This window comes from Ptychodera flava, chromosome 14, assembly GCF_041260155.1.
Source record: "Ptychodera flava strain L36383 chromosome 14, AS_Pfla_20210202, whole genome shotgun sequence".
Taxonomy (NCBI): Eukaryota; Metazoa; Hemichordata; class Enteropneusta; family Ptychoderidae; genus Ptychodera; species Ptychodera flava.
This window is the reverse complement of record NC_091941.1, coordinates 19,443,893-19,466,323: the sequence shown is the minus strand read 5'-3', so window position 1 is coordinate 19,466,323 and position 22,431 is coordinate 19,443,893. Positions and strand designations below refer to the sequence as shown.

The following is a 22,431-nucleotide window of genomic DNA, read 5'->3' as shown; positions in this document are numbered from 1 at the left end:
TATCTTGACAAGACAATCTGACGCCTGAACCATTTTCCTTCAAATATCCAGCCATCTTGTACAATTGTACGTTGCCCTGATCTCGCCGTATGCGATCACAGACAGTAGCAGCGAGACTATTGTCTATGATTAAACCATCATTTTCCAGTCAAAAATATACACTGTCGATAATTTCCTTGGAGTGGTATATGGCATCGTTCATTATCACGAAGCAAGACTATGGCAAACCTTCCATTGGGATAAGGGAAAATCCCCCGCCCGTGCAACTGTTTCAGTGCACAGCAGATCTGCTGTGCAAAATTTCAACACTATCTACTGGACAGACGTGGTTGTAGCCTTACGGGCCGGCTACACAGCTAACACAGCAGAAAAAGTCGGCACATGGCCTGTGGGCTATAATTACTGCAGCTAGCCAGCCTCCATTTGAGCAATTATATTTTGTCCCTTTAATAGGATTTTCCTACAAAACCTTTTTCCTTACTGAAGGTACAAGTATTCTACTGTTGAAAGTTTCACTTTGTAGTACTGCGAGATCATCTTCAGTTCTGTGAATGTTCATGAAAACCCCAAAGCTCACATGATCACAGGGAGATTAGCATAGATTTGGGAACCTTACATAATATACACCGTAAATAATTTGGGATCTATGAAAACATTTCTGTCCTCCAATAATATCATACAAACACAGTCCGATCTGAACCCAGGTAAAATGACTTGAGAATGTCCATAGCACCTTCACAGCTAACACTGTCCTTGATCAAAACACTGCATTTAGATTATATTAGGGGTGTTATTCCAATGGTGTACAACATATTGAGTTTGACATCACCTATGGGGGCGGTGTACCCATTGATGTAACTATTTTTCACATCCATGGTGCACCCAACACACCGTATTTTGCTAAAAATCACTTTTTGCAAATATTTATTCAATCTCAATTAATTTGTTCACCAAAGATTAAAAGATTGGTTGGGTTCACCTTTCAGCTTGTCAAGCAGTTGTAACTTGTGTGATAAACAAATGTTAATATTTATGCAAACCTATGCAAATCACCCGACTTTCTAGCTTCTCTTTTCTCCCAATTTCAAGATTTCCAAAGAATTTAACTCCATTCTGGGTGGGTCAAATTTTCGGAAATTTTCATATTATGTTCTTTTAAATGCTATATAATAAAACTACTATTTTTTTTTGGCAAAAAAATTCTTACATTTTGAAAAGAAGTCATTTTAATTTTGCTTATTGTGTTTTTAATCACTTTTTTGAGTGTCAGTTTTCCAAATCATGCCATATGAATGAGGATAAATATTGCAAAGTAAAATACACAGTAGTTGTTTTTTCCTACATATACTCTTGTTCAAGTGAAATATTACATTTCAGAATGAACTGATTCAGCTTATACGATATCCTCACATTGGTACACCAAATGTGAGCTAAAAAATGGTACAGTGTATCAAGTTTTTGACCTAAATTTAAAGGAATCTGTGTTGGCAATGTGCAGTTCCACCTTAAACGGGAATTAAGTTACAGGACCGTGGGCGCACAATTGGGGAATTACTGATGACGCAGCTATTTGCATACACTGGACGGGAGTTTTTGAATTCTCATTGCATCGCTTTGACTGTATGATAAATTTAAATAATCACGATGGGCACTTTCATGACATACGCAAAGAGGGGTCAAATGGTCGTACAGGGAACACATAATGAAGAATATGCGTTCTCAGACAAAAAACGGAACATTTTTTCAGTTTATTTTCGACTCACGTTTAGTCGCTACATATTCAGAAACATCATAATGCAAGATTCAGTGACAAAAAACGCCTAAAAAATGGCAAAATTTATGGGATTCTGGGACCGAACACAGCACATCCGATCAGTGGCGTGGCTTTTTAACATTTGCATAGAACTAGGATAATCCGACTTTCATAGGGGAAGTTCCTGTTCAAGGTTAAGTGAGTAGTTTTCTTGCAGTGGAAGAACTTCATTTTTTCAAATAAACACCAAATTTACATGTAGGTCAACATTCTCCAGGTTTTTAATTCCAGGCCTTCAAAGATCTTCTTTTAAATCTTTTAAAACCAATTACTTGAATTCAAATTTTCGATAGGAAGTACTTGCAATTCAATAACCACATCAACTACCGGTACACAACAACGAACAGGGTGCAAGTTATTGTCCCACACACAATGAAATATAAGATTTTCCCTTGCACAGGTACATTGTGTACTCAAGGTGTTTTTCAATCCAAACACAATTTTGGTGAAAAGAATACGATGAATAGAGGAAGTAGTGGCTCCAATTGGTCTGAAGGATATCAGCCACGATGTAATTGCTGTTTCCTTTGCATAAAGGTCATCAGCATCATTGAGGAAGTACTTGTTACTTGGCTGGAAGATGAGATGTTGGCTTTTGCTGGGAGACATAGGTCAAAGATTGGTTTCTGTTACTTTTTGTACAGTGAGAAGATTTCAGACAGATTGGATTCTATTTGCATGGACCATGATATGGCAGGAACGCCTGATCAGCAGATGACTTAGCAGATGACTTTTATATGTTAAATTTTGTGGCTTGTGGTTTTAAGTGCGGATAAGTGATGTGGTATGCCATGGCGAATGTGAATGGACCACAGCACAAACACAAACACATGCACAAAAGCCTGTAAAAATAATGTATTTCCATCCATGTTTGTTCATTATGTAGCACAATCACGTGATCTCTTGGGTGTAATGAGCTTGTCAAACTCTTTCAGTACTTCTTATTCAGGAGTAGGACATCGATATCTGTGACCAGAACACTTGAATACAGTCAATACTGTAGTTTTCAAGAAGGCCATATAACGTACTCACACTAGCTGTAATCCATTTTGTCATTGACAGAATTGTAAAAATTGAAGGTGGGAAGCCCATAAAAGGCCATCTTCGGTAGCAGAGGTACATGTATACCTGCATTAGACCAACTGTGTGAATTGAGTGCAAAAGCCAGTATCGATTGCCAAAGCATATACAAAAACTACCAGAAGTATTTCAAACATCTGTGATTGGCCAGTTCTGCACTCACGCTATGCACAGCATACCAGGCCACCTTGCATTCTGGTTCACTTTACAATTTTGTGGTGTATCATGTTTTCAAGTATCTTTGCCTTGTTGAGTTATGCAAAAGAGTTGTTCATTTCATATATCCATCAAATTCACATTACTGATGGACGATATTACAATGTCTTGTACAAATATAATGGCATACTCGGTGTATTCTTTAGGTGATGAATATTGCAACTGTCAGTGAAAATAAATAATGCATAGTTCATCAAGACACCCTGGCTTTATGGAAAGACTTAATTAAAGTCTTATACGAAGACCTACTTCAGTGGTAACCCATCAACAGTTACTCGAAATACAAATATGTTGAAATGAAAACGCTCTAAAAGATCTTGGCAAGCTAAGTTCCCCAGAGTTAAAGTGGCTAAGACATCACCCCCGCAATGTAATTTTGCAGAGAATTCCTCCTCTGTTGAGATAAGCTCTGTACAATCGACTTTCTAGCGATTATCTCAAAAGTCTGCATGATGCTTAATATCAAACAAAGCGGCATTTTCAAATACCCACACTGAGAGCAAATATAGTCCCTGTTTCTGATGTATTTAATTTGATGAAATCTGCCCTTTGCACAGCATGATTCTAATGATTAATTCTAGATGAGTGTCAATCAATTCCTGTCCGGGACTCTGATTATAAAATTAAAAGTAGCTCACATATTTTTGCTGTATCATTCTTCATACTTTTCAAATATACCCTCATATAATTCCCACACACACTGCCTATCCACAGTGTGTATGTGGCTCACAGATCAAATTTTATGACTCAGTGTCCTTCTGATGTCTGCTATAAATATCCAGGCAGAGATCAAAGTCAACAATTATGCGTGTGGCATTTTGATGTCAGTCACATACTTCATAATTCACTATGCGGATACATGTATGAGACACCTGTGTACATCTCTACCTCTGTGTCTTTGGATTTCAAGTCAGAAGAAATTTAATTACTCATCAGAGCCTCAACAACCAGTTCATTCATCACTTCAAATATTACATCACCTAATGAGGTTAATATTACTCATTAGCAAAGACATGATTGCTGAAGACTATTATAATTGCTTGGACACGCTTCAATTTTTCTGCATCGAATTCAATGATTTGGGGAAGATATGTATCATTAAAGAATCGTTCGTAAATTCGCGGCGATAAAATTTGACCGGAACATTCTCACTGTATCATTTTACTCAGAGGCCAGAAATGGGTTAACCCTGTAGTTTGAACATCATCTCTGCAAATCAGTATTTTTGTGAGAATTTTTCAGGCACTACTTGCCTTCCAAAATACATAAACTGGGTTACGCAATACAGGGTTGTTTCCCCCTTCTCCAACTGGGAACAGCATCTAAGCTGTTTCTTTAACCTTTACGAAAAAAAACATGTAACATTGATATTAACTGTACTAATGTGACAGACATTGACCTGTGATGTTGAAACCTTGATTTTAAGTTGCAAGAGTTATGAAAATTGTTTTGTACAAAAGAGGACTTTTGTTTTTCGTTCTTTTATAATTTTACCACTGTATCAGACTATGAAAACCTTGAAATTTGAAAGCCATGACAAATTTTTCCCTTTTATTTTGATTTTGATGACATTGGAATTCATGATGCTTGGTCAATCATGTTCTGCAAGCCGTGACCCATCAAATATTAAATAGGCGTATCATTCTATGCCAGTGCCTGGATGCCGCATAACCCCAGATAGCTAAAACGGGCATGTTTATAACGGCCGCGCAGAGGGTATTGACCTGGACACGTCAAGGTCAATTCTGACTACACACATGGCTGACATACCAGTAAAGCTGATCTGGGTAATGAAAGCTCAGATCTCAAGATGGTGAGACTCACCTGCCAGAGATCATTTCCCACTAGCTTGACAAGAGAAAAAGTGCCATATCTGATAAATTTACAAAATCCACCCACACGGTGACTGTAGCCTAGTTTAATAGTCCATTGAAAAATTCAGCAAAGTGTAGCCTATACATGTATATATTATAATACTGAAGTGTCGCACTCTGAAAGTTAAAAGCAAAAATCTAAATATAACAAATAGCCTACTATATCAATTTCTATTTTATCAAAGGAAGTCCTATTTGTATCATGACATTTAATGCAGCGTGTTTTACGTGATCCATTAGGAAACAAAATATGAAATTTCATGAAAATTTCATTTTCACATTTAAGACTGACACCTATCTTTCATGTCAAATAAATTTTCACAATTTGTAATAAATTCAACTTTGAACATCATATGATATATGCTGAATGAAAGCGTGTTGCACTGTTGACCACCCAGTTATATGCAAAATTTGTAAAATGACCCCATGAGATGACCCGACCTCTTTTTATGATAAGCTTAAGATAACGCAGGGACTAGACTGTCCTTGAGTCATGCATGGAATGTTGCCTATATATGTACTTGTAAGTTCTGTGTGACTTTCATCAGGCTGGATCTGATGTCTGTTTGCCCTGCAAATGCAAAACATTACCAGCCACCCTAATCATACTTAAATTCTGTCGAGAACTTTTTCTCAAATTTTTAATATCTGATAAGTGCTATGTCATTCACAAATGCATGGCTACAACTATGGTTTCTGGGTGATTTGTGATCAAAATAATGTTCAAAGTTCAAACATTCGAAGCTTATTACAAAGCATCTGTCATGATGTAAAATTTATCATGAATCAGTAATGAAAAAGACAAGGTCAATGTCACTTTAATAATATACCAAGAATGTTACACTACAAGGGTATCGTCAATAATAATTGACTAATTTCCTTGACATTCCATGTAAACTTATTGACTACATGTGATAACACTATCACAAACACATCTTTGAAGACTGTAAAAGCATGAGCATTAATCCATAATACATATGACCATCCTTGAGAATACAACTTGACCACCTGTGACCAAGGACAGAGTTGTCGTTGTCCTGGCCATGTTTACAAAACCCACACACAACATGCTTTCTGCTTTTATTGGCTTGTTTACCAGTAATACTACACTTGGGTTGACATACTAAAATGCTTTGCATGACAACAGAGTGAGAAGAATACTAAACTTTAATACAAGACTTTCTTTCACGGGTCAAGAGCCGACATGGATCCTACCGATGGCATCCACTGTCTTCATTTGCATACTTTTTGTCTCCTGGGTTGATCAACTTGGCAGACATAGCATTCAATGCATCACTTGTATCAATATTGATATTGGTGTTTCATGATTGGAAGATGCAACATTGCAAAGGGTATATTACACATTGTCCTTTTTTGGTCATGTTGAGCATGCTCAGGACTTGGGAACAAATGGCGGCAGAGTGACAGATATTTCAGTAGTGCAATCCAGAAACTGAAAGATTTTCATTGGCTCAAAGTTTCACCAAGAAAAATTCAATTCATTTTCTTTAAAAATAATGACTAAAAATAAGGGAGTCCCTCTCTGGAAAATGTAGTATTTAAGAAATTAATTACCTTAAACTTTCCCAACATTTGAAATTAAAAATGGTCACTACACGCCTGTGTTACCTCTATGAGGGACAACTGAAAATTTTGATACAAAAACAAGACGGTAAAAGAGATTGTTTGCTCCACACATGCCGTGGGCCAGATAAGTGTTGTCAAAAGTTTACGAGTCTGAGTTTCTGAATATCTGACCCTGAAGTGCACTCTACCTTGTGAAGAAGCAAGCAAGTATGTCGGCTGAGTTTTTCCTGAATTGAAAATTATGTCACATGAATGAGGCATTGTAGTCTACTGTGCATTCAGAGTACTGTACATAGATTGAACAGATGACAAAATACACGAAGGGCAGCGATCTCAATTGAGCCACAGCTTTTGAACCGTTGCAACCCCCATTCATTCATCATGAGATCTCTTTTCAAATGTCTGCTGGACTGCCCTCATTCATGAGAAATTTTCACTACTCAGATTGTGTACACAGAATCTGGCGAACACACACAAGATAAAATTGAAACTCTCCTGCATAGATGGTGGATGGCATTCATATTGGGAGGTTTGCCTTTCACCTCATACCTTTGGAAACTTTTCCGTACATTGGCTGTGAGTCGAAATTTATAGCTCAAATTGCACACTTCAAAATCCCCTTTTATGGAAAGATGGAAGTGGACAGAGAGACCTAGGGAAATACATGAATAACGTATCGCTTGTATGCAAAGGGCATTGTACATATATAAATACTCCTGAATGACTTGTATGTAAATTTGTAACGTACCACTAACATTACAATACAAATATATGAAAGTCAATAGTTTTGACTTGTGAAAGAAAGATTATACATTTTAATGACAATGTAAAATCAGAATTCTAAAGTTTATTGCAACTCTCAGAACACAGTGTGTTGACCGGAAAGGGTGTTGCCCGTCTCTCTTCCTCTTTTGCTCATTACACGATGTCCTTGTACTCTATCTGAACTGCCAGTGAGTTGTGCCTAATTACTACGAAGCTACTGGTTGACTCTGTGTCAGCAAAAATGTTCAAGGCCATGGGTCAAGTTGCTTGGTGGTGTGTGTGTTTGGTTTCTCATTACATATGACGTGTCACATTTTGAATGAAATTTTGGCCATCTACACACCTTCAAATGACACGAAACGGCAAACACGTAGTACGTCAACCAATGGTCACTCGCGCTTGTTTGTATTACACTGTGAAAAAGCCACTCATCTGAAAATGCGACAGCACGACAACTGATTCATGCTTATAGTTGCCTCAGGGTATAGACTGAAACCATCAAAATCTAATTCATGCTGTCACTGACAAAATGACTTATGTACTCTCAAGAGAGCATCATCCACACTGTAACTTTTGCCAATATTCCCAATAGAACTCTTTTTTCATGGCAAACGTTTTGTAACCTATCATCACCAATGAACCTCAGTGGAAAATGACCAAGGCCACTTCACTGGTCAACAATGATATTGTGCTTGGTTCAAGTATTAGCTGGCAATTTTGCTATGGTTCTAAAAAACATCTTAGGCGAGTCATTTGCAAAAACTGACACTTAAATCAGCTCTTAAAGTTTCATGTAGAATGCTAAGAAGTTGTAAACAAGTTCTCTGACTGAGGCACTGCCTAGCACACACAGCATGACAAAGTTTCAATTTTCCATACAAATGTTGGCTTCACTTTCAGAGAAACATCTGACACATACCAAAATGCAAATTGAAAACCAAGATGGCATACAGAAATGTCATCAGTAAATATCAAATTAATCATTTCTCCACACCTTATATTTACTAAGGCATTGTGAATTTATATTTTTTGTTGAAATCATGTAAAATTATTCATTTAATTGATGTTCACGACAAAAACAATATCGAAATAATGTTGAAAATAACACTTAAGAATAACAAGCGACCTAGCGGCCGATATAGCTCCGCTGTGTTTATGTAGAGAATAACTATTTTTGACACATGTTGATGAAGAAGGAGGAAATCTTTGATAGCTCAATGCAGTGGCCAGAAAAAAGTGGCTAAAATAAGCTGCAAAAATACACAATTGAAGATTTCATCATACTTTGAATATATCACATCGGATCATCCCTAGGAACATGTCAACCAAAGCTATCTGATGAGTTGTGTTTTGAGAATAAAATTTTCTGACCAAAAATGGCAACAATTGCCCCCCCAAAATAAAAATTGCAGATTTCATCATAATTTCAAAAGATCAAATTGAGTTCATCTATAGAAACCTGTATACCAAATTTCAAAGCAGTTAGACCAGTACTTTTTGAGAAACACACATATTTTGACCAAAATGGGAAAAATTGCCACAAAATTCAAAATTGCAGATTTCATCATTATTTCAATAAATATCATGTAGTTCATCTATGGAAACCTGTATACCAAATTTCAAAGCTATCAGATGAGCAGTTGTTGAAATACACATTTTTTGACCTAAAATTGCAAAAATTGCCCCAAAATACAAAATTACAGATTTCAGGAGAAATTAAATATATATTACTTAGCTCATCTGTAGGAACCTGTATACCAAATTCAAAGCTATCAGACCAGTACTTTTGAGAAACACGTTTTTTGACCAAAAATAGCAAAAATTGCCCCAAAATTACAAAATCGCAGATTTCATCATAATTTCTACAAATATCATTAAGGTGATCTGTAGGAACCTGTATACTAAATTGCAAAGCTATCAGATGAGTACTTTTGGAAATACACATTTTTTGACCAAAAATGGCAAAAATTGCCCCAAAAATACAAAATTGCAGATTTCATCATAATTTCAATACATATCATTTAGTTCATGTGTAGGAACCTCTATACCAAATTTCAAAGCTATCAGATGAGTAGTTTTGGCAATACACATTTTTGACCAAAAATGGCAAAAATTGCCCAAAAATACAAAATTACAGATTTCATCAGAAATTCAATATATATTACTAAGTGCATCTATAGAAACCTGTATACCAAATTTCAAAACTATCAGACCAGTACTTTTTGAGAAATACATTTTTTGACCAAAATGGCAAAAATTGCCTTAAAATGCAAATTTGCATATTTCTTCACAATTTGAACAAATCTTAAATAGATCATCCCTAGGGACATATGTACCAAATTTCAAAGCTATCTGACCGGTAGTTTTGAAGAAGAAGATTTTTAAAGATTTTTTACCAAAAATGACAAAAATTGCCTTAAAAATACAAATATGCAAATTTCACCACGATTTGAAGAAATCTGACTGAAGTCACCATAAGTAAACTGCATATTAAATTTCAAAGCAATCGGACAAGCGGTTTGAGAAAAGAAGATTTTTTTACCAAAAACACCAAAAAATGCCCCAAAAATACAAATATGCAAATTTCACCACGATTTGAACAAACTTAAGTGAGGTCACCCCAAGTGAACCGCATATAAAATTTCAAAGCAATTGGACTTGCGGTTTCAGAGGAGAAGGCAATTGTTGACGGACGACGACGACGACGACGACGACGGACGACGGACGACGGACGACGACGGACGACGACGGAAAATCAACCTATTTGATAAGCTCCGCGTCGCTGACAGCGGAGCTAAAAAAGGCATTATTATTACTGGATCACAAGATAGAGTACTCTGATAGTCTACTTGTAAATATCTTGGAGATATTGTTGATGACCTACTTCATGTATGGGCCATACACGAACTATACAACCCAGTTGTACTGAAATGTGAATTATTCTAGCCTGGCAAGGCGTGTGTGGATGGTGAGCTAAGTCCTTTTAAGATAAGCCTATACAATATTTAAAAGAAACAGGATATGAACATCGATTCCATAGGGGCATGTCCTAGTTTCACCTCTGATTCTGGACAGCAATGCAGTATTTCTCACACAGTCACAGTACAGACTATTCTCAGCAATGGGTCGCAAAGCATATTTGTAAATCACAAAGAACACTCTATCAGTGATTTGTTATAATACAGTGATTTTTGTGTGAGATATCAGTCTGCAGCTAGTCTGAACATAACCTGGGCAATGGACTCTCTTACGGTCACTTCTGTGTACTAAGGCCGATAAGGATAAAGAGATCAAACGCAAATATTGTGATGATGAAAGGGGATTATTGGGAACCAAGAATACCATAATGTGTCTCCCATACAACAGTGTTGGTACAGTGATGGATACGGGTCACCTAGAGTTCACAAGAGGCTATTACCATCATTTGCAGCTGTTGAATAACTGGCTTCTGGCTGGTATACCAGTGTAGTATGTCTGTTTCACTTGACTGCACCCCTTGAAATTAAGAGTATTAATGGTAAACATGTAACTGGGGATGCAGTAAGAATTGCTGCTTCATTAACATTTGCACGCAGATGTCAAGCGGTTGAATTTCTGATATCTAACGGGACAGCGCCCATGACTTTTAAGCCAACCAGCTGGCAACCCAGTGGGGCAACATGTGATACTGCTCTGAAACTAGTGCCAACATCACTGTTCAGACATTTTGAAGCCTGGAGGTTATCACACTTATCGTGGTATTAGAAGGAATACAGATACGCAGTACTGTACTCATACGCTACAGTGCAGATATGCTGCAATGCGATTATCGAAATAAAAATTTAACCATAAATCATAAAGCATGACATACAGGTATTTTTTTCCCGTTAATCCAGACTTTCTGTGACTAGTGATGTGTTATACAGAACTGATATGAGTCAAGCTGGAACAATGTGCAATCTTACCCATGGTTTAACCGAGGAATTAAATCAACGCTCTAGGTCCCAGTAATTTCTGTTGAGGCTGGATTTGGTATGACCTTGTCCATACTTTGAAAGCAAAAGACATGTGATTGTGAAAGATAAAATACTGAATTTGTACCATTGTATGCAATCTAAGTAAGTCTTACCGACTGTATTGAACTTGAAGAGAAAAAAAAAGAAAGAATAATGCTACAGCTAATCAGTTTGCAACTTTCTGCGAGTGAGTTATGAAGATGGCGCTGGACATTATACGGTAACAGATAGTTGAAGTAGCGCAGGCATCTTCAAAAGGTATCAAATTTACTGAATGTTTAAAACAATCCATGCCTATGGTGAGGCAATATTTCACTTTGATTCGACCATCTGACTTGAAGTGACTCACTGCTATATTTATTAGACAGACGCGTGCCCAAAGTGAAGAGCTGACATATCATCTGCTATACTGGATCTTTATGTATCAGGTTTCAAACGTGACTCCAACAGAAAATCCAAATGCTTTGCCTGGGACCAACTGACAAAGAAATGTGGTCATAGCCAGCAGAGAATACATTCCAGTCTCTACATTGGAGCCCTGGATGTGCGGTGACCTAACAAGAGATATAAAATATTGGGTTTTTTTACGTAGAACTATTCAAAATTTTTTTATGATAATCAAAGATTTGCAGGCCTTAAATTGTTTTTTAAATTGGATTTTTTTTTCACAATTCTGAACCTGACGTTCTGTAAAGAAACTGGCCATAATTGACTGATGTTACTTCTTTTGTATTTCTGACTGAAATTCAATTGTCAAGTGTCCACATCAACAAACAAGGGTGCGTTCAAAGTTGGAAATCTGATTGTTAATGGCCTGGCAGAAAGAAGTAAACCGCTTGAAAGCATAAAACCAGCCATAAAGCGATGAGGTCAAGATATCACTACTCTGTCCACTGCCCGGAGACGGTAAAGCGTTACTTTTGGCTGGAGATAAAACCAGCTGTGATAAGCTAGAAGCAGAAGGGTATTCAGAGGATTGAAATCTAGCTGTCAAACTATATATCAACATTTCATTGAATGAAGTTCTTCCTACTGCAATGACAAGGCTCTAAGGACAGTAATACCAACGGATATTTTATTGCCGGACACTTTTTCCCTGATAGTATACTTTAAAGCCTAGTAGTTCTGGTAGCTGGGACATGTCCAGGTTGTAAAAGTCTAGGGGTTACTGTCCTGACTAGGACTATGAGAATGAGTGGACCATGAGAAATTTATATGATATCCTTGGATATTACAAGTTTACAAAACCGCCAATTTCTGTACTCTCTTTACCACCAATGTTTTGATTAGATGGAAAACGTTCTGATTGTAGATGTAAATAAGATAATGTCTGACCACCATTTATCACGATAAAAAAGGCACTACAAGACAATTAAATCTGGCCCTTGTTTTCAGAAGCATGTCCTGCAAATAATGTGCTCACCTAAAATGCCATTTTCAATACAACAGCCTACAGTTAAACTGTTAAATGAAAATTTCAACTAAATCCTGAGAACTCATCTTTGAAACCACGAGAAGGCAAGTTGCAGGGAGATTGAGTTTGAAGAATTGGCCAGAACTTTCACTAAATGTAAGTCATCGTGTTAAATAAACATCTTCAGAAGATGTAGAGCTGTGACTGTTTGAGCACTGCTGAGATTTGCTTGTGTCAATTGCAATTCAATTTGTGCAACAAGAGATTTCAATAGGTAATCATAAACTGTGTTTGTTATTTGTAGTGGTTAAACCTGATGACCTCAAAACACCGCCAACTGATCAACTGCACAGGTCACCACAGATATGGTTGCTAAATGCTTCGGAGTGCTATATTTACAAGCTATTATGCGCGTGTTGACCAATCACAAAGCCCCATTTGAAGGTCCCGACTTTGTAAACTTTCTTTTATGATGCTCGAAAGAAGAGCACTCTAACTTTCGGAGCAAAAAAAAAGTGTAACAATACAAACTGTGACTCAATGTATGCTATGCTTTTCCTTTTTTAATTCACCCGGCAATACATACAGAATGTCAAGCCTCTTTGAATTTCACACACTCAAAGGATGAAAAATATTGGATATGATGACAGCAAGTAAAACACTGACAGCTCAGCCAAAAATGGCAATTATCTTATATTACATATTATCTCGGCAAAGAAGATACCACCCGATATCATAAACTAACTGTCACATGCCAAATTGAAATTCCATACCAAATAGCCAATTTTCCCCTGTCACTATTATTTTTTGCCAATTGTCTTTCAAGAGTTGCAACATAAAACATAAAAGAGGAATTTTTAATGGACATTTTGTTATCATGGATAATAAGCTCCCTGCATGACAGTGTGTACATGAAGTTACTAGTACATGTTTTATTTGGGTCAAGATGCTCCTATTACATTCAGGAAATTTATGCTCTGTCGTTAACTTCCTGAGAATCTTCAGTTCAGTGGGAGCCTATGTAAGGCATTCACCCTGGTGCCTATAATTGTCACACATCGATTTATTCTTCAGGTCAAGTATCTTTATAACAATTGCATTTTCTGTTCTAAATCTCGACTGCATCATAAAACAGGGATAAATCTCGAGGTGGCTTACTGCAGCAATCCCTTTCCTCACCTGGACAAGTTTTCCCATCCTCAGAATTCGCAAATTTTAAGAATGTCCAATCACATCTCATTGCAGAATGTCAGAATACACGATTTCTCTTCATCCGCAGTATTCACATCTTGCAAAGTCACCTATCAACTCACGTAACTCATACAGGTTGGAATTTGAAATACGAGAAAACCAAACTGCAACTCATGATCGTGTCAGAAACAAGATTCTTGACAGAAGTCAACCTTGACTAGTGTTTCCCTCAGATAAGCTGACAAATTCAGCCTGAAACTACCCTGGTAATTATCCTTTTCCCTTGTCAACACTGAAAACACATTCCATAGATAGACTGACTTTTGAAGTAGTGTTCTCACTCAATTACCTGCTAATTTTAATACCGACGTTCAGACAAGTTGCTTTTCAAGAGAGTGAGTACTGGGCCCACAAACTGACTTGAATTTAAGAAACAACAGTGAAGTTTTCAATATGCAGTCACTGTACCTCTATGATTTACTGTAGCCCTGTGAATTGCTCTGTGCATTCCCCTTGGAAACATTTTCCCTCTTACTAAAAGAAGAAATATGATACGAGAAAAACACAATGAGAAAAGGAATCAAAAGTGAACCTCAATTGAAGGGGTTGACAGACGATGGGTAGATGACAAGATAATATCTGATACCTGGACTCGCCAGTAGAAGTTGGAGATAATTCCGACAAGCATCAAGTCATGATATGGGGTAAGGAGCTGAGCAACCGCACCGTGAGTGGATAAGAGAACCTTTGGGGCAAAATATACGTACAAGGATGATGGTAAAGAGGATTTATGGCAGACAATAGATGTTGAATACAGATCCCATGTAAGAAATGAGTAAGGGAAAAGGCAGATATGGAAATTCAGGAGAAAGATCGTCTGAACGCTGTCGAAGGAAAGGACCATCAGGCAGGGATCTCTTTGACAGATGTAAAACAGATATGCCAGCAGGTACAGGAAGATTTACATTCTCTTTTACACAGTTCCAATCAATGGCATTTTCTTGTCATTGCACAGATGTTGAATAAATGGGAAACCATGTCGTTACATCATAGTGTAGGTAGCCTGTTGGCAGTTTGTATGCATTGATGTTTGCACAACTAGTGTCAGATTACGTCTAGCCCCGGTATGATGCTGACAGTCTTAGCGAGGCCAACGAACAGGTGGATGATTGTACATGTCTACAGTACATCAGGCCACTAAAATGACAAACTGGTTGTTTCAGAGATATCGGCAGCAGTCAAATCAAAAGTACTTGGTGAGATGCAATGGAGTAAATGGACTAATGGGATCTCAAATGGACCAATCAGATCTCAAATTAAAGTCCACTCCGTTTCTTCACGGTCAAAAAACAAAAAGTTGGTTTATATGGTTACACTCAGGCTCTCTTTCACAGAGACGCTATAAAATAGCATGTGCTGTTCATTATGTAAAAAAAGTCACAATGAAGGTCGATCACAAAGTGTTATGCAATAAAAGTATATCCTTCAGTAAATCACCATGGGAGAATCTTTGTGATATGGCCTGAAGGGATTACATCACAAGGGACGATAAAGAATTGAGAAATAATTCATTTTAGTTTATTCAAACATTTATATGGATACAGAAGATGGACACGGCAGTATCTGAGCACAGCATGGCCTTCAGATGGTGTTTTATATCATTTATACTTCAAACTGATAAAAATTTAAGTTACACAGGGAAAATTAGGAATGAAAATGAAACCCTTGCAAATCTTTGGATAGACCTCATGAATTATTTATTTCTCAACGAACTTTGCACTTTGTATGATTGGCCCTCCGACACAAATCCTTAAATGGGCCTTTTCACAGTTTAACTGAGTGCCACTTCATACAAAAGTCAGATGCAGAGAGGAGTGTTAAACTCCACAAGCACCTCTGACCTGCGCTGTAAACATGAATACCCATTTAGCTGTTTTTCAGGTCACTCAAATGACTCTACATTTTTGAAATGTCCTAGAGAGCAGTGTTGACTTACAAAACTTGATTCATAACAGAAAGTAGGGGACTGTGTGATATCTGGTTACAACAGGTCAGAATTATGTGTGGTATCTCAACCCCTGCACACATCAGGGTGTCTAGCACACAAACACACACAAGACACCCGTTATTATTTAACCCTTTCACCCCCAGTTCCCTGTGTACAGGTCCAACTTTACCATAGAAAACAATGGATTTGGGAAAAACCATAGTGGTGAAAGGGTTAAAGCATTTAACATGACTTACATTTCTACAGTAACACAACAAGGATATGATATCTATTTTCCCAAGCTTATCAATCTTCAATAATTGCTATGTTACAAGTTTTCCAGAGTTTTAACAAAAGCCAACTTGTTGGATTTTCACAGGAAAAGACTTTACCGACAAGTCCAATCAACCATGCCCTGATACAGTGTGAACTGACATCATCATTCCTTGAAATTATAATTTCCTATTTAATTATGGTAAGTAGGTATCAACAATAATGACAAATTTCGCTTTAGCATTACATACAAAAAACTGAAGACATACAGCAGTGATCTACAAGCCCACAGTTCCAAAGTTTTGCAATGGATGCACAACAGCTTACTTCATCTCCACATTTTTGCTTACACTGAAATTTATAAATCAAGCTTGAAATCTTTGATAAAAATCTCTCAGCATCTTCAACTGTATTATATGATTTGTACTCTTATTGCAAATTACTCCTGCGACTGCCGGGCCCCTGTTCCAGTTTAATATTTCACATTACAGAACAAAAATTTGCAATGTTAATTCTTTACCAAATCCCATCTAGTCCCCAGGACATAACGAATCATCTCTCACATGTGTTTTATTAATTGCATCTTTTATGAGGTCAAGTTTTACAATAAAAAGGTCGAGTGTAACTTCAGCTGGGGGGCTTGAGTTTCAATCATTAAAGAATTCCAACGTAAGATGACCTCACATCTTTGCTTTTGCATTGAAACTTAACAATTGAATAATCATGAAAATTAACATGTATATGAAACCACACGATACATTGAAAAATCCGGTACTCAAGTTGATAAATATCTTTTTCTTTTTGATACCAACTTTTGTAAAGAAAATCAAGTGGCATTATATTTGCCTTAGGGGCAAACTGGAATGTTGCGATTCCTCAGTATCAAATTCCTTCATAAAAAATTTGATATGGATTAGACAGGCTGGATGAAGATCTGCACATTATATATCATTCACAATTTTAACCCTTTGAGAGCCAAAGGCAATTGAAGTTGCCCATATGAAATACACCCTTGTCAATTTTTTTCAGAGTTTTGCAAAAATTTTGATAAAAAACTGTAGCATATGAAATGTAATGTGTGTTTGGTCTAAAAATATTCAAAAAATTACCAAAAAATTCATAATAACCAATAAAATGTTGCACTAAAATTTTGGTGGGAAAAATTACAGAACTCAAAAGGTTACTGTCCCTTTTCCGTCTGCCAGATGAAATTCTCAGTGATGGATATCAATGATATTTACATTTAGTTGTGAACTTCTACATGCTCTACTGAGGAAATTTTCCTCTAGGCTAGGTAGTTTGGAGATTACCGGTATGTTTAAATTTTCAGATTCTCATTTATGGTCAGACTGCAAAGTTACATGTAAAGGTGGCTGTTCATGCATACCATTCAAGGTCCACACCCTATGGTTTATCAGTGACAAATAGTTTGGGCATGACAAACTACCCTACTTCATAGCAGCACATGTAGGGCTATCAGAATTTATATCCTACTGCAAGTCCTGAGATTATAAACTCCAATGATTTTCCGATCTTATCACGACTGGCGTAGTGAACTTTGACTGTTGAATTTAGATAGGTTGCTGCGATACCGCTTCTAAGAAATGTCATTCGCTGCCATAAACTGCATAATTCAAATCTAGTGAGGAAATAATTGCGTTTTTAAAACTAAAAACCTGTAAGAAAAAAACTGATCAAAAGCGGTACTGCAAGTTCTCTGCACTTGCATTTGACCTCTAACAATGCAGAGAGGTAGGATTACCATTACTCCAGTTGGAACTGATTGGTACAGTCAGAGGATTTTCACTTCCAAAATTACGAGGCAAACCACTCGTATCGTTTTGACATTGGGGTAGAATCATGGGCGGCTTAAATATTGCACTGTTACAGTAAAATAGAAAACACACCCTTGTCACACCTGGTTAACTACATGCATGGCGGTAAAAGTACCAATTGTACAAGGTTCACGGATCATTAAAGACCGGACAAATTTGGAAGCGGAGATGTTACCATGACGGTAGCGGAACTAAGAAATAAAATCATTGCCACAATTTCATGTCACAGGTTGTATATAGGTATATAATGCAAGTATGTCGAAGACATTTCCTGCAGGCCTTTTGACAGAAATACAAACACACATGACTTAACAAGTGTTATTACTATTTACCTTCCACTAACAGTACCAAGGATTTCTAGTACCAGCACAGAGGAATAGAGGGCTCTATTACATTCAAAATATCTTTATGAAAATCAACAACAGCAACAAAACCTGTATGTAAGGAATGTTGTCTGCCCTTTTACAGGGTGTATTGTGAACTAGCCCATTGATATTATGGGAGAGCGATATATTTTCTCTCATGGCACTCTCTCATAATGGTATGTGCCGGTACATTGTACTCAATGCAACTGGCAGTCACTGATAAGTATTCACCTATAAAGACAACACTGTTTGTGAAATTAGAAGATAAATATTACTTGCAAATGAGCCATGAAATCATTTGAATTGCAGTGGATATTTGCCAAATGTTACTCTTTTGACATGTACTTGTTTGCCTATCTACATTATAATGGTGGCCTGGGAAAACTTATGTAACAGTAGACGGTATCGCAACTGTTTTGTTCCCTCTGAAATAACTGGTTTCGGTGCCTCCCTCCCGCTGGAAACTGATAGCACAGGAATAGGTCTCATGAGATTAAATGCAGAGGAATAGTATAATACTCAAAACAGTGACGGCCTGCTATTTCAGGGACACAACAACCAGAGTTTGACTGGTTACTGGTGGTTTTAGACCTTCCAATTTTTAGAACGGTAATGATGATCATTACCAGACAGAAAGTTACGATATTAACAGTCAAAACATGAACACACACAGCCTCGCCTACTGTTATGTAACGATTAAAGAGCAAGCGGTTGTACCTGTTGATGATTTTTTTCACTATTTTTGCTTTGTATGTCAGTTGCAAGTTATTTTTCTACTCTTAAAAGAATGTTCAATCACCTGATATTACGCTTGTCAACACAGCCTCTATAGTAACTTTACCTGTGAAATGCACTGATATTGTTTACAAAAGAATTCTAGTCCTAACCAGTATTTACTTGTTGCTATAAGAGTGAAATATACACGTATAGACTGAGTTGACAAGCTGAATACTGTGTATCTCAACATGCTTTGGGGAATAGAACAAGAAACTGTCGTTTACATTAAAAACAAAAATTGAGAAAAAATCATCAAAAGTTAACAACAACAGTCCCTTTGAAACATTGTTTACACATTGCTTCATACTAAAGATCTTCCTTTGTAAAGAACATTAAGGATCCATATTAAGGATCCATATTCCCCATAGTTGATGTCCATATGATGAAAATCTCCAGTGCATACGAAGAACATTTTCTGTGTCTTTTGGTATGACTATAACGAAAACTATATTTGATAAAGGCTAAAGGTCAATGTCAACCACTAAGACAACTGTATTTCATCAAGCTGAACACTTGTCTTGCTGAGGATATACTGAGACAGGTTTATATACGGCACACAAGGACCCTGCTGATCAAAACCACTTGACATTCAGGCATTCTAAGAATGCCAAACTGATACCTCAATTGGTTCGGAAGACCAAGTCTGCTGAACAGAAAAAAAAACTGTAGATTTCAAATGAAATGAACGGCTGAAATTTTGTGAAATACATACAATCTTTTGGTAGAAAATGGCATACAGATTTTTTCTATGAATTCAAGATCTTACATATGAATTTGTGTAGATAGCCAACATGATATTCATTCTTGAACATTTCTATGTGACCTAAATTCCAAACATCTTGCTCCGGTTTTATTACATCCATACATTCTTGATTTGACTGCCATCGGAATATTTCAAAAGCAAGTTAACAATGGAGTTCAAAAAACGAACACCCTTGGTCATTCACATATCACTAAAAAAACTTTTGTCCCCCAGTGTTTGCATATTGCAACTTTTGCAAACAAAGCTGGCACCACTGTACACATGAATAAAGGAGAAGTCAAGGTACCGCTGATCTTAATCCTAAGTATCGTAGTTACGAACAATGGCGCTCACCATCTCCTACAAAGCAAGCTAAAAGTCTATAAGCTGGCTGGGAGACCAGAGGAATCCAGAGCAAATTAATCGAGTGAGCATCAGTCTATTTCTCATTAAGAAATATCGAGACAACTTCCACTGTACCCGTAGACTTGCCGAAGTCTGCTGAAATGATTTATTTGATCCATCCGATCCTATCATTTTACGTGTATGAGTTTGTGATTGCGTAAACGGCATTACTCCAACAACCATATTTCACCAGAAAACACGATTGTAGACTTTGGCATCTTGATAATTTGCATTCTTTAATGTCAGGGAGATCTTCTTGGGCCTGTACCCATATTTGTTTTTGTCAGGGTCTAGTGTCACTTTTTTTAAGTCTATGTTGCTTTTTTACATGTATGTGCAGTCGTCGGTGTATCATTCTCCTGTTTTATTTTTCTTATTTTTGGGACGAGTCTTCTTCCTAATCCAATAGATATGTGTAATGGTTCAAACATGATTTTTGAGACTTTCTCCCCTGCTCAAAAACTATTTTCAAGTCATGTTCTTTCTTTGCTCTTTCCGTAACGTTGGACTGAAAACTTTTTGTGAAGAATTGTAATAAATACGTAGATTGTAGGCACAATAAATAAATAATAATATTAATAAATTCAGTGCAGATGATCTCTTCATTAAAAACTGACAGCAGTGACTCTTAATGATTGTTCTGTAACTCTGTTGCAACAAGTATGAGTTATAATCGACAGGAGTGGCTAAAACAGCATATCCTCTTTTACCTCGGTTGACCTTCGAGATTCATGATGTATCCATGGAAATGCCTACAATCTACGTACCCAAAGTTGGCTGGAATACATAGATATGAAGAACAAGGATTTTGAACTGAGTGAATCTGAATCAGAGATTTGAGATTCACATGATCTTTGATGTCGCGTTCGTAAACTTACCCCGGGTCTTTTCCACTCGAATTTCTTTGGTGGCATCTTGCTGTAGAAAATTGACGAGTCGACGGCTGGGAACTCGGAATCTTCCCATAGTTCACCATTGGCCAAACACTTTCTTTTGATCTCTTCATAGTTTTGATTGCTGTAGTATTGTCCGCGTTTCGGAGCCATAGTGAGTAGTACTTGTCACTTTCGCTGTGTATAAATCAGAAAGGGGAAGCACGCGTGAGATCCGGTCCACAACGCAAAAATAGCACTTTAATGATGAGTTTCCTAATGCGATGAAATCACGCGATGTGTTTTGGTGCGCACCGTTTACAGCAGCACCATTGTCATGGGAGCCTAACATCGTATTCCAGGCCTCAGCAATGTGCCACGCCTGCGCGGGTTATGTACAAATTGTGTGAACTTGAGCTCTTGCTTGCATTTGGCACACCGTTAATCGGAGGCCATCTAAGTACTAGCAAGCTTCAAACTGTCAAGCATTTCCCTTCATGGGAGACCACGAGTAAACCAACTTGAACCATGATGAATGTCATCGTCAAAATCCATTCGCATATTGTACGTACCTTCTATCGGGCCCTGGAGGAGTCAGTCGAGAGCGCTGCACCGTGAAGAGACCGTGGTTCAACACAGTCCCTACCCCTGCTGAATATGTATGTGTTGTGCTATATGAATTCTCAAAACGAGGCTCCCAAGTTCACCTTATTCTCAGAATGGGAGAGTCTGACGGAAATGGCAGGGACGTTGTAATATGATAACATACATGATCTGAAATACCCTGATAACCAAGCCTTCAACCTCTGACGAAACGTCTTACAGGTTAGCCACGCCTGTACACCCGCCCTTGACGTCTTTATGCACGACGTCATTAACAAACACAAGCCAACCGCAAAGTAATATTTACCCCACCATGAACGATGATGTCAGTACTGCTGTCCCACCTTTTCCGCCAACCCGGTATACAGTCTGGTATACGTACCCAGTCTTGAACTCATTCATTGATATCATAGTAAACCTTGATGCTTGTTCTGATAGTACAGTGTGTACACAATAAGGGGCGTGTTGGTTTCGGTGTGTCCGAAGCGGAAAGTACTGGATTCTTTGGATTGTGGCTCCGTAGGTACGTACCACACTAAAGCTGTGACATCCGAGGAAGCTCAAAAGAACTGCAACGCGTTTTGCTATTATTTAGCTGTTCACCTTTTTGATGAAATAAAACCATTCAGGTAGTCCA

General features: G+C 37.4%; 1 protein-coding gene across 3 annotated transcripts in view; it reads right to left on the bottom strand.

Annotated features, from left to right (window-relative positions):
* The window catches only part of LOC139149694 (calpain-3-like), a 51,494-nt gene extending 29,286 nt beyond the window's left edge, over positions 1-22,208 (bottom strand). The window contains exons 1-2 of one of the 3 annotated variants that reach the window (XM_070721567.1): positions 21,764-22,208; positions 21,198-21,389 (exon numbers count right to left, since the gene is read on the bottom strand). In XM_070721567.1, coding sequence (XP_070577668.1) covers positions 21,198-21,365 — 168 coding nt within the window. In that variant the 5' untranslated portion in view covers positions 21,366-21,389; positions 21,764-22,208. The remainder of the gene's footprint in view (positions 1-21,197; positions 21,390-21,763) is intronic. The other 2 variants (XM_070721565.1, XM_070721566.1) reach the window with 2 other exon arrangements.
* Positions 22,209-22,431: the final 223 nt, after the last annotated feature.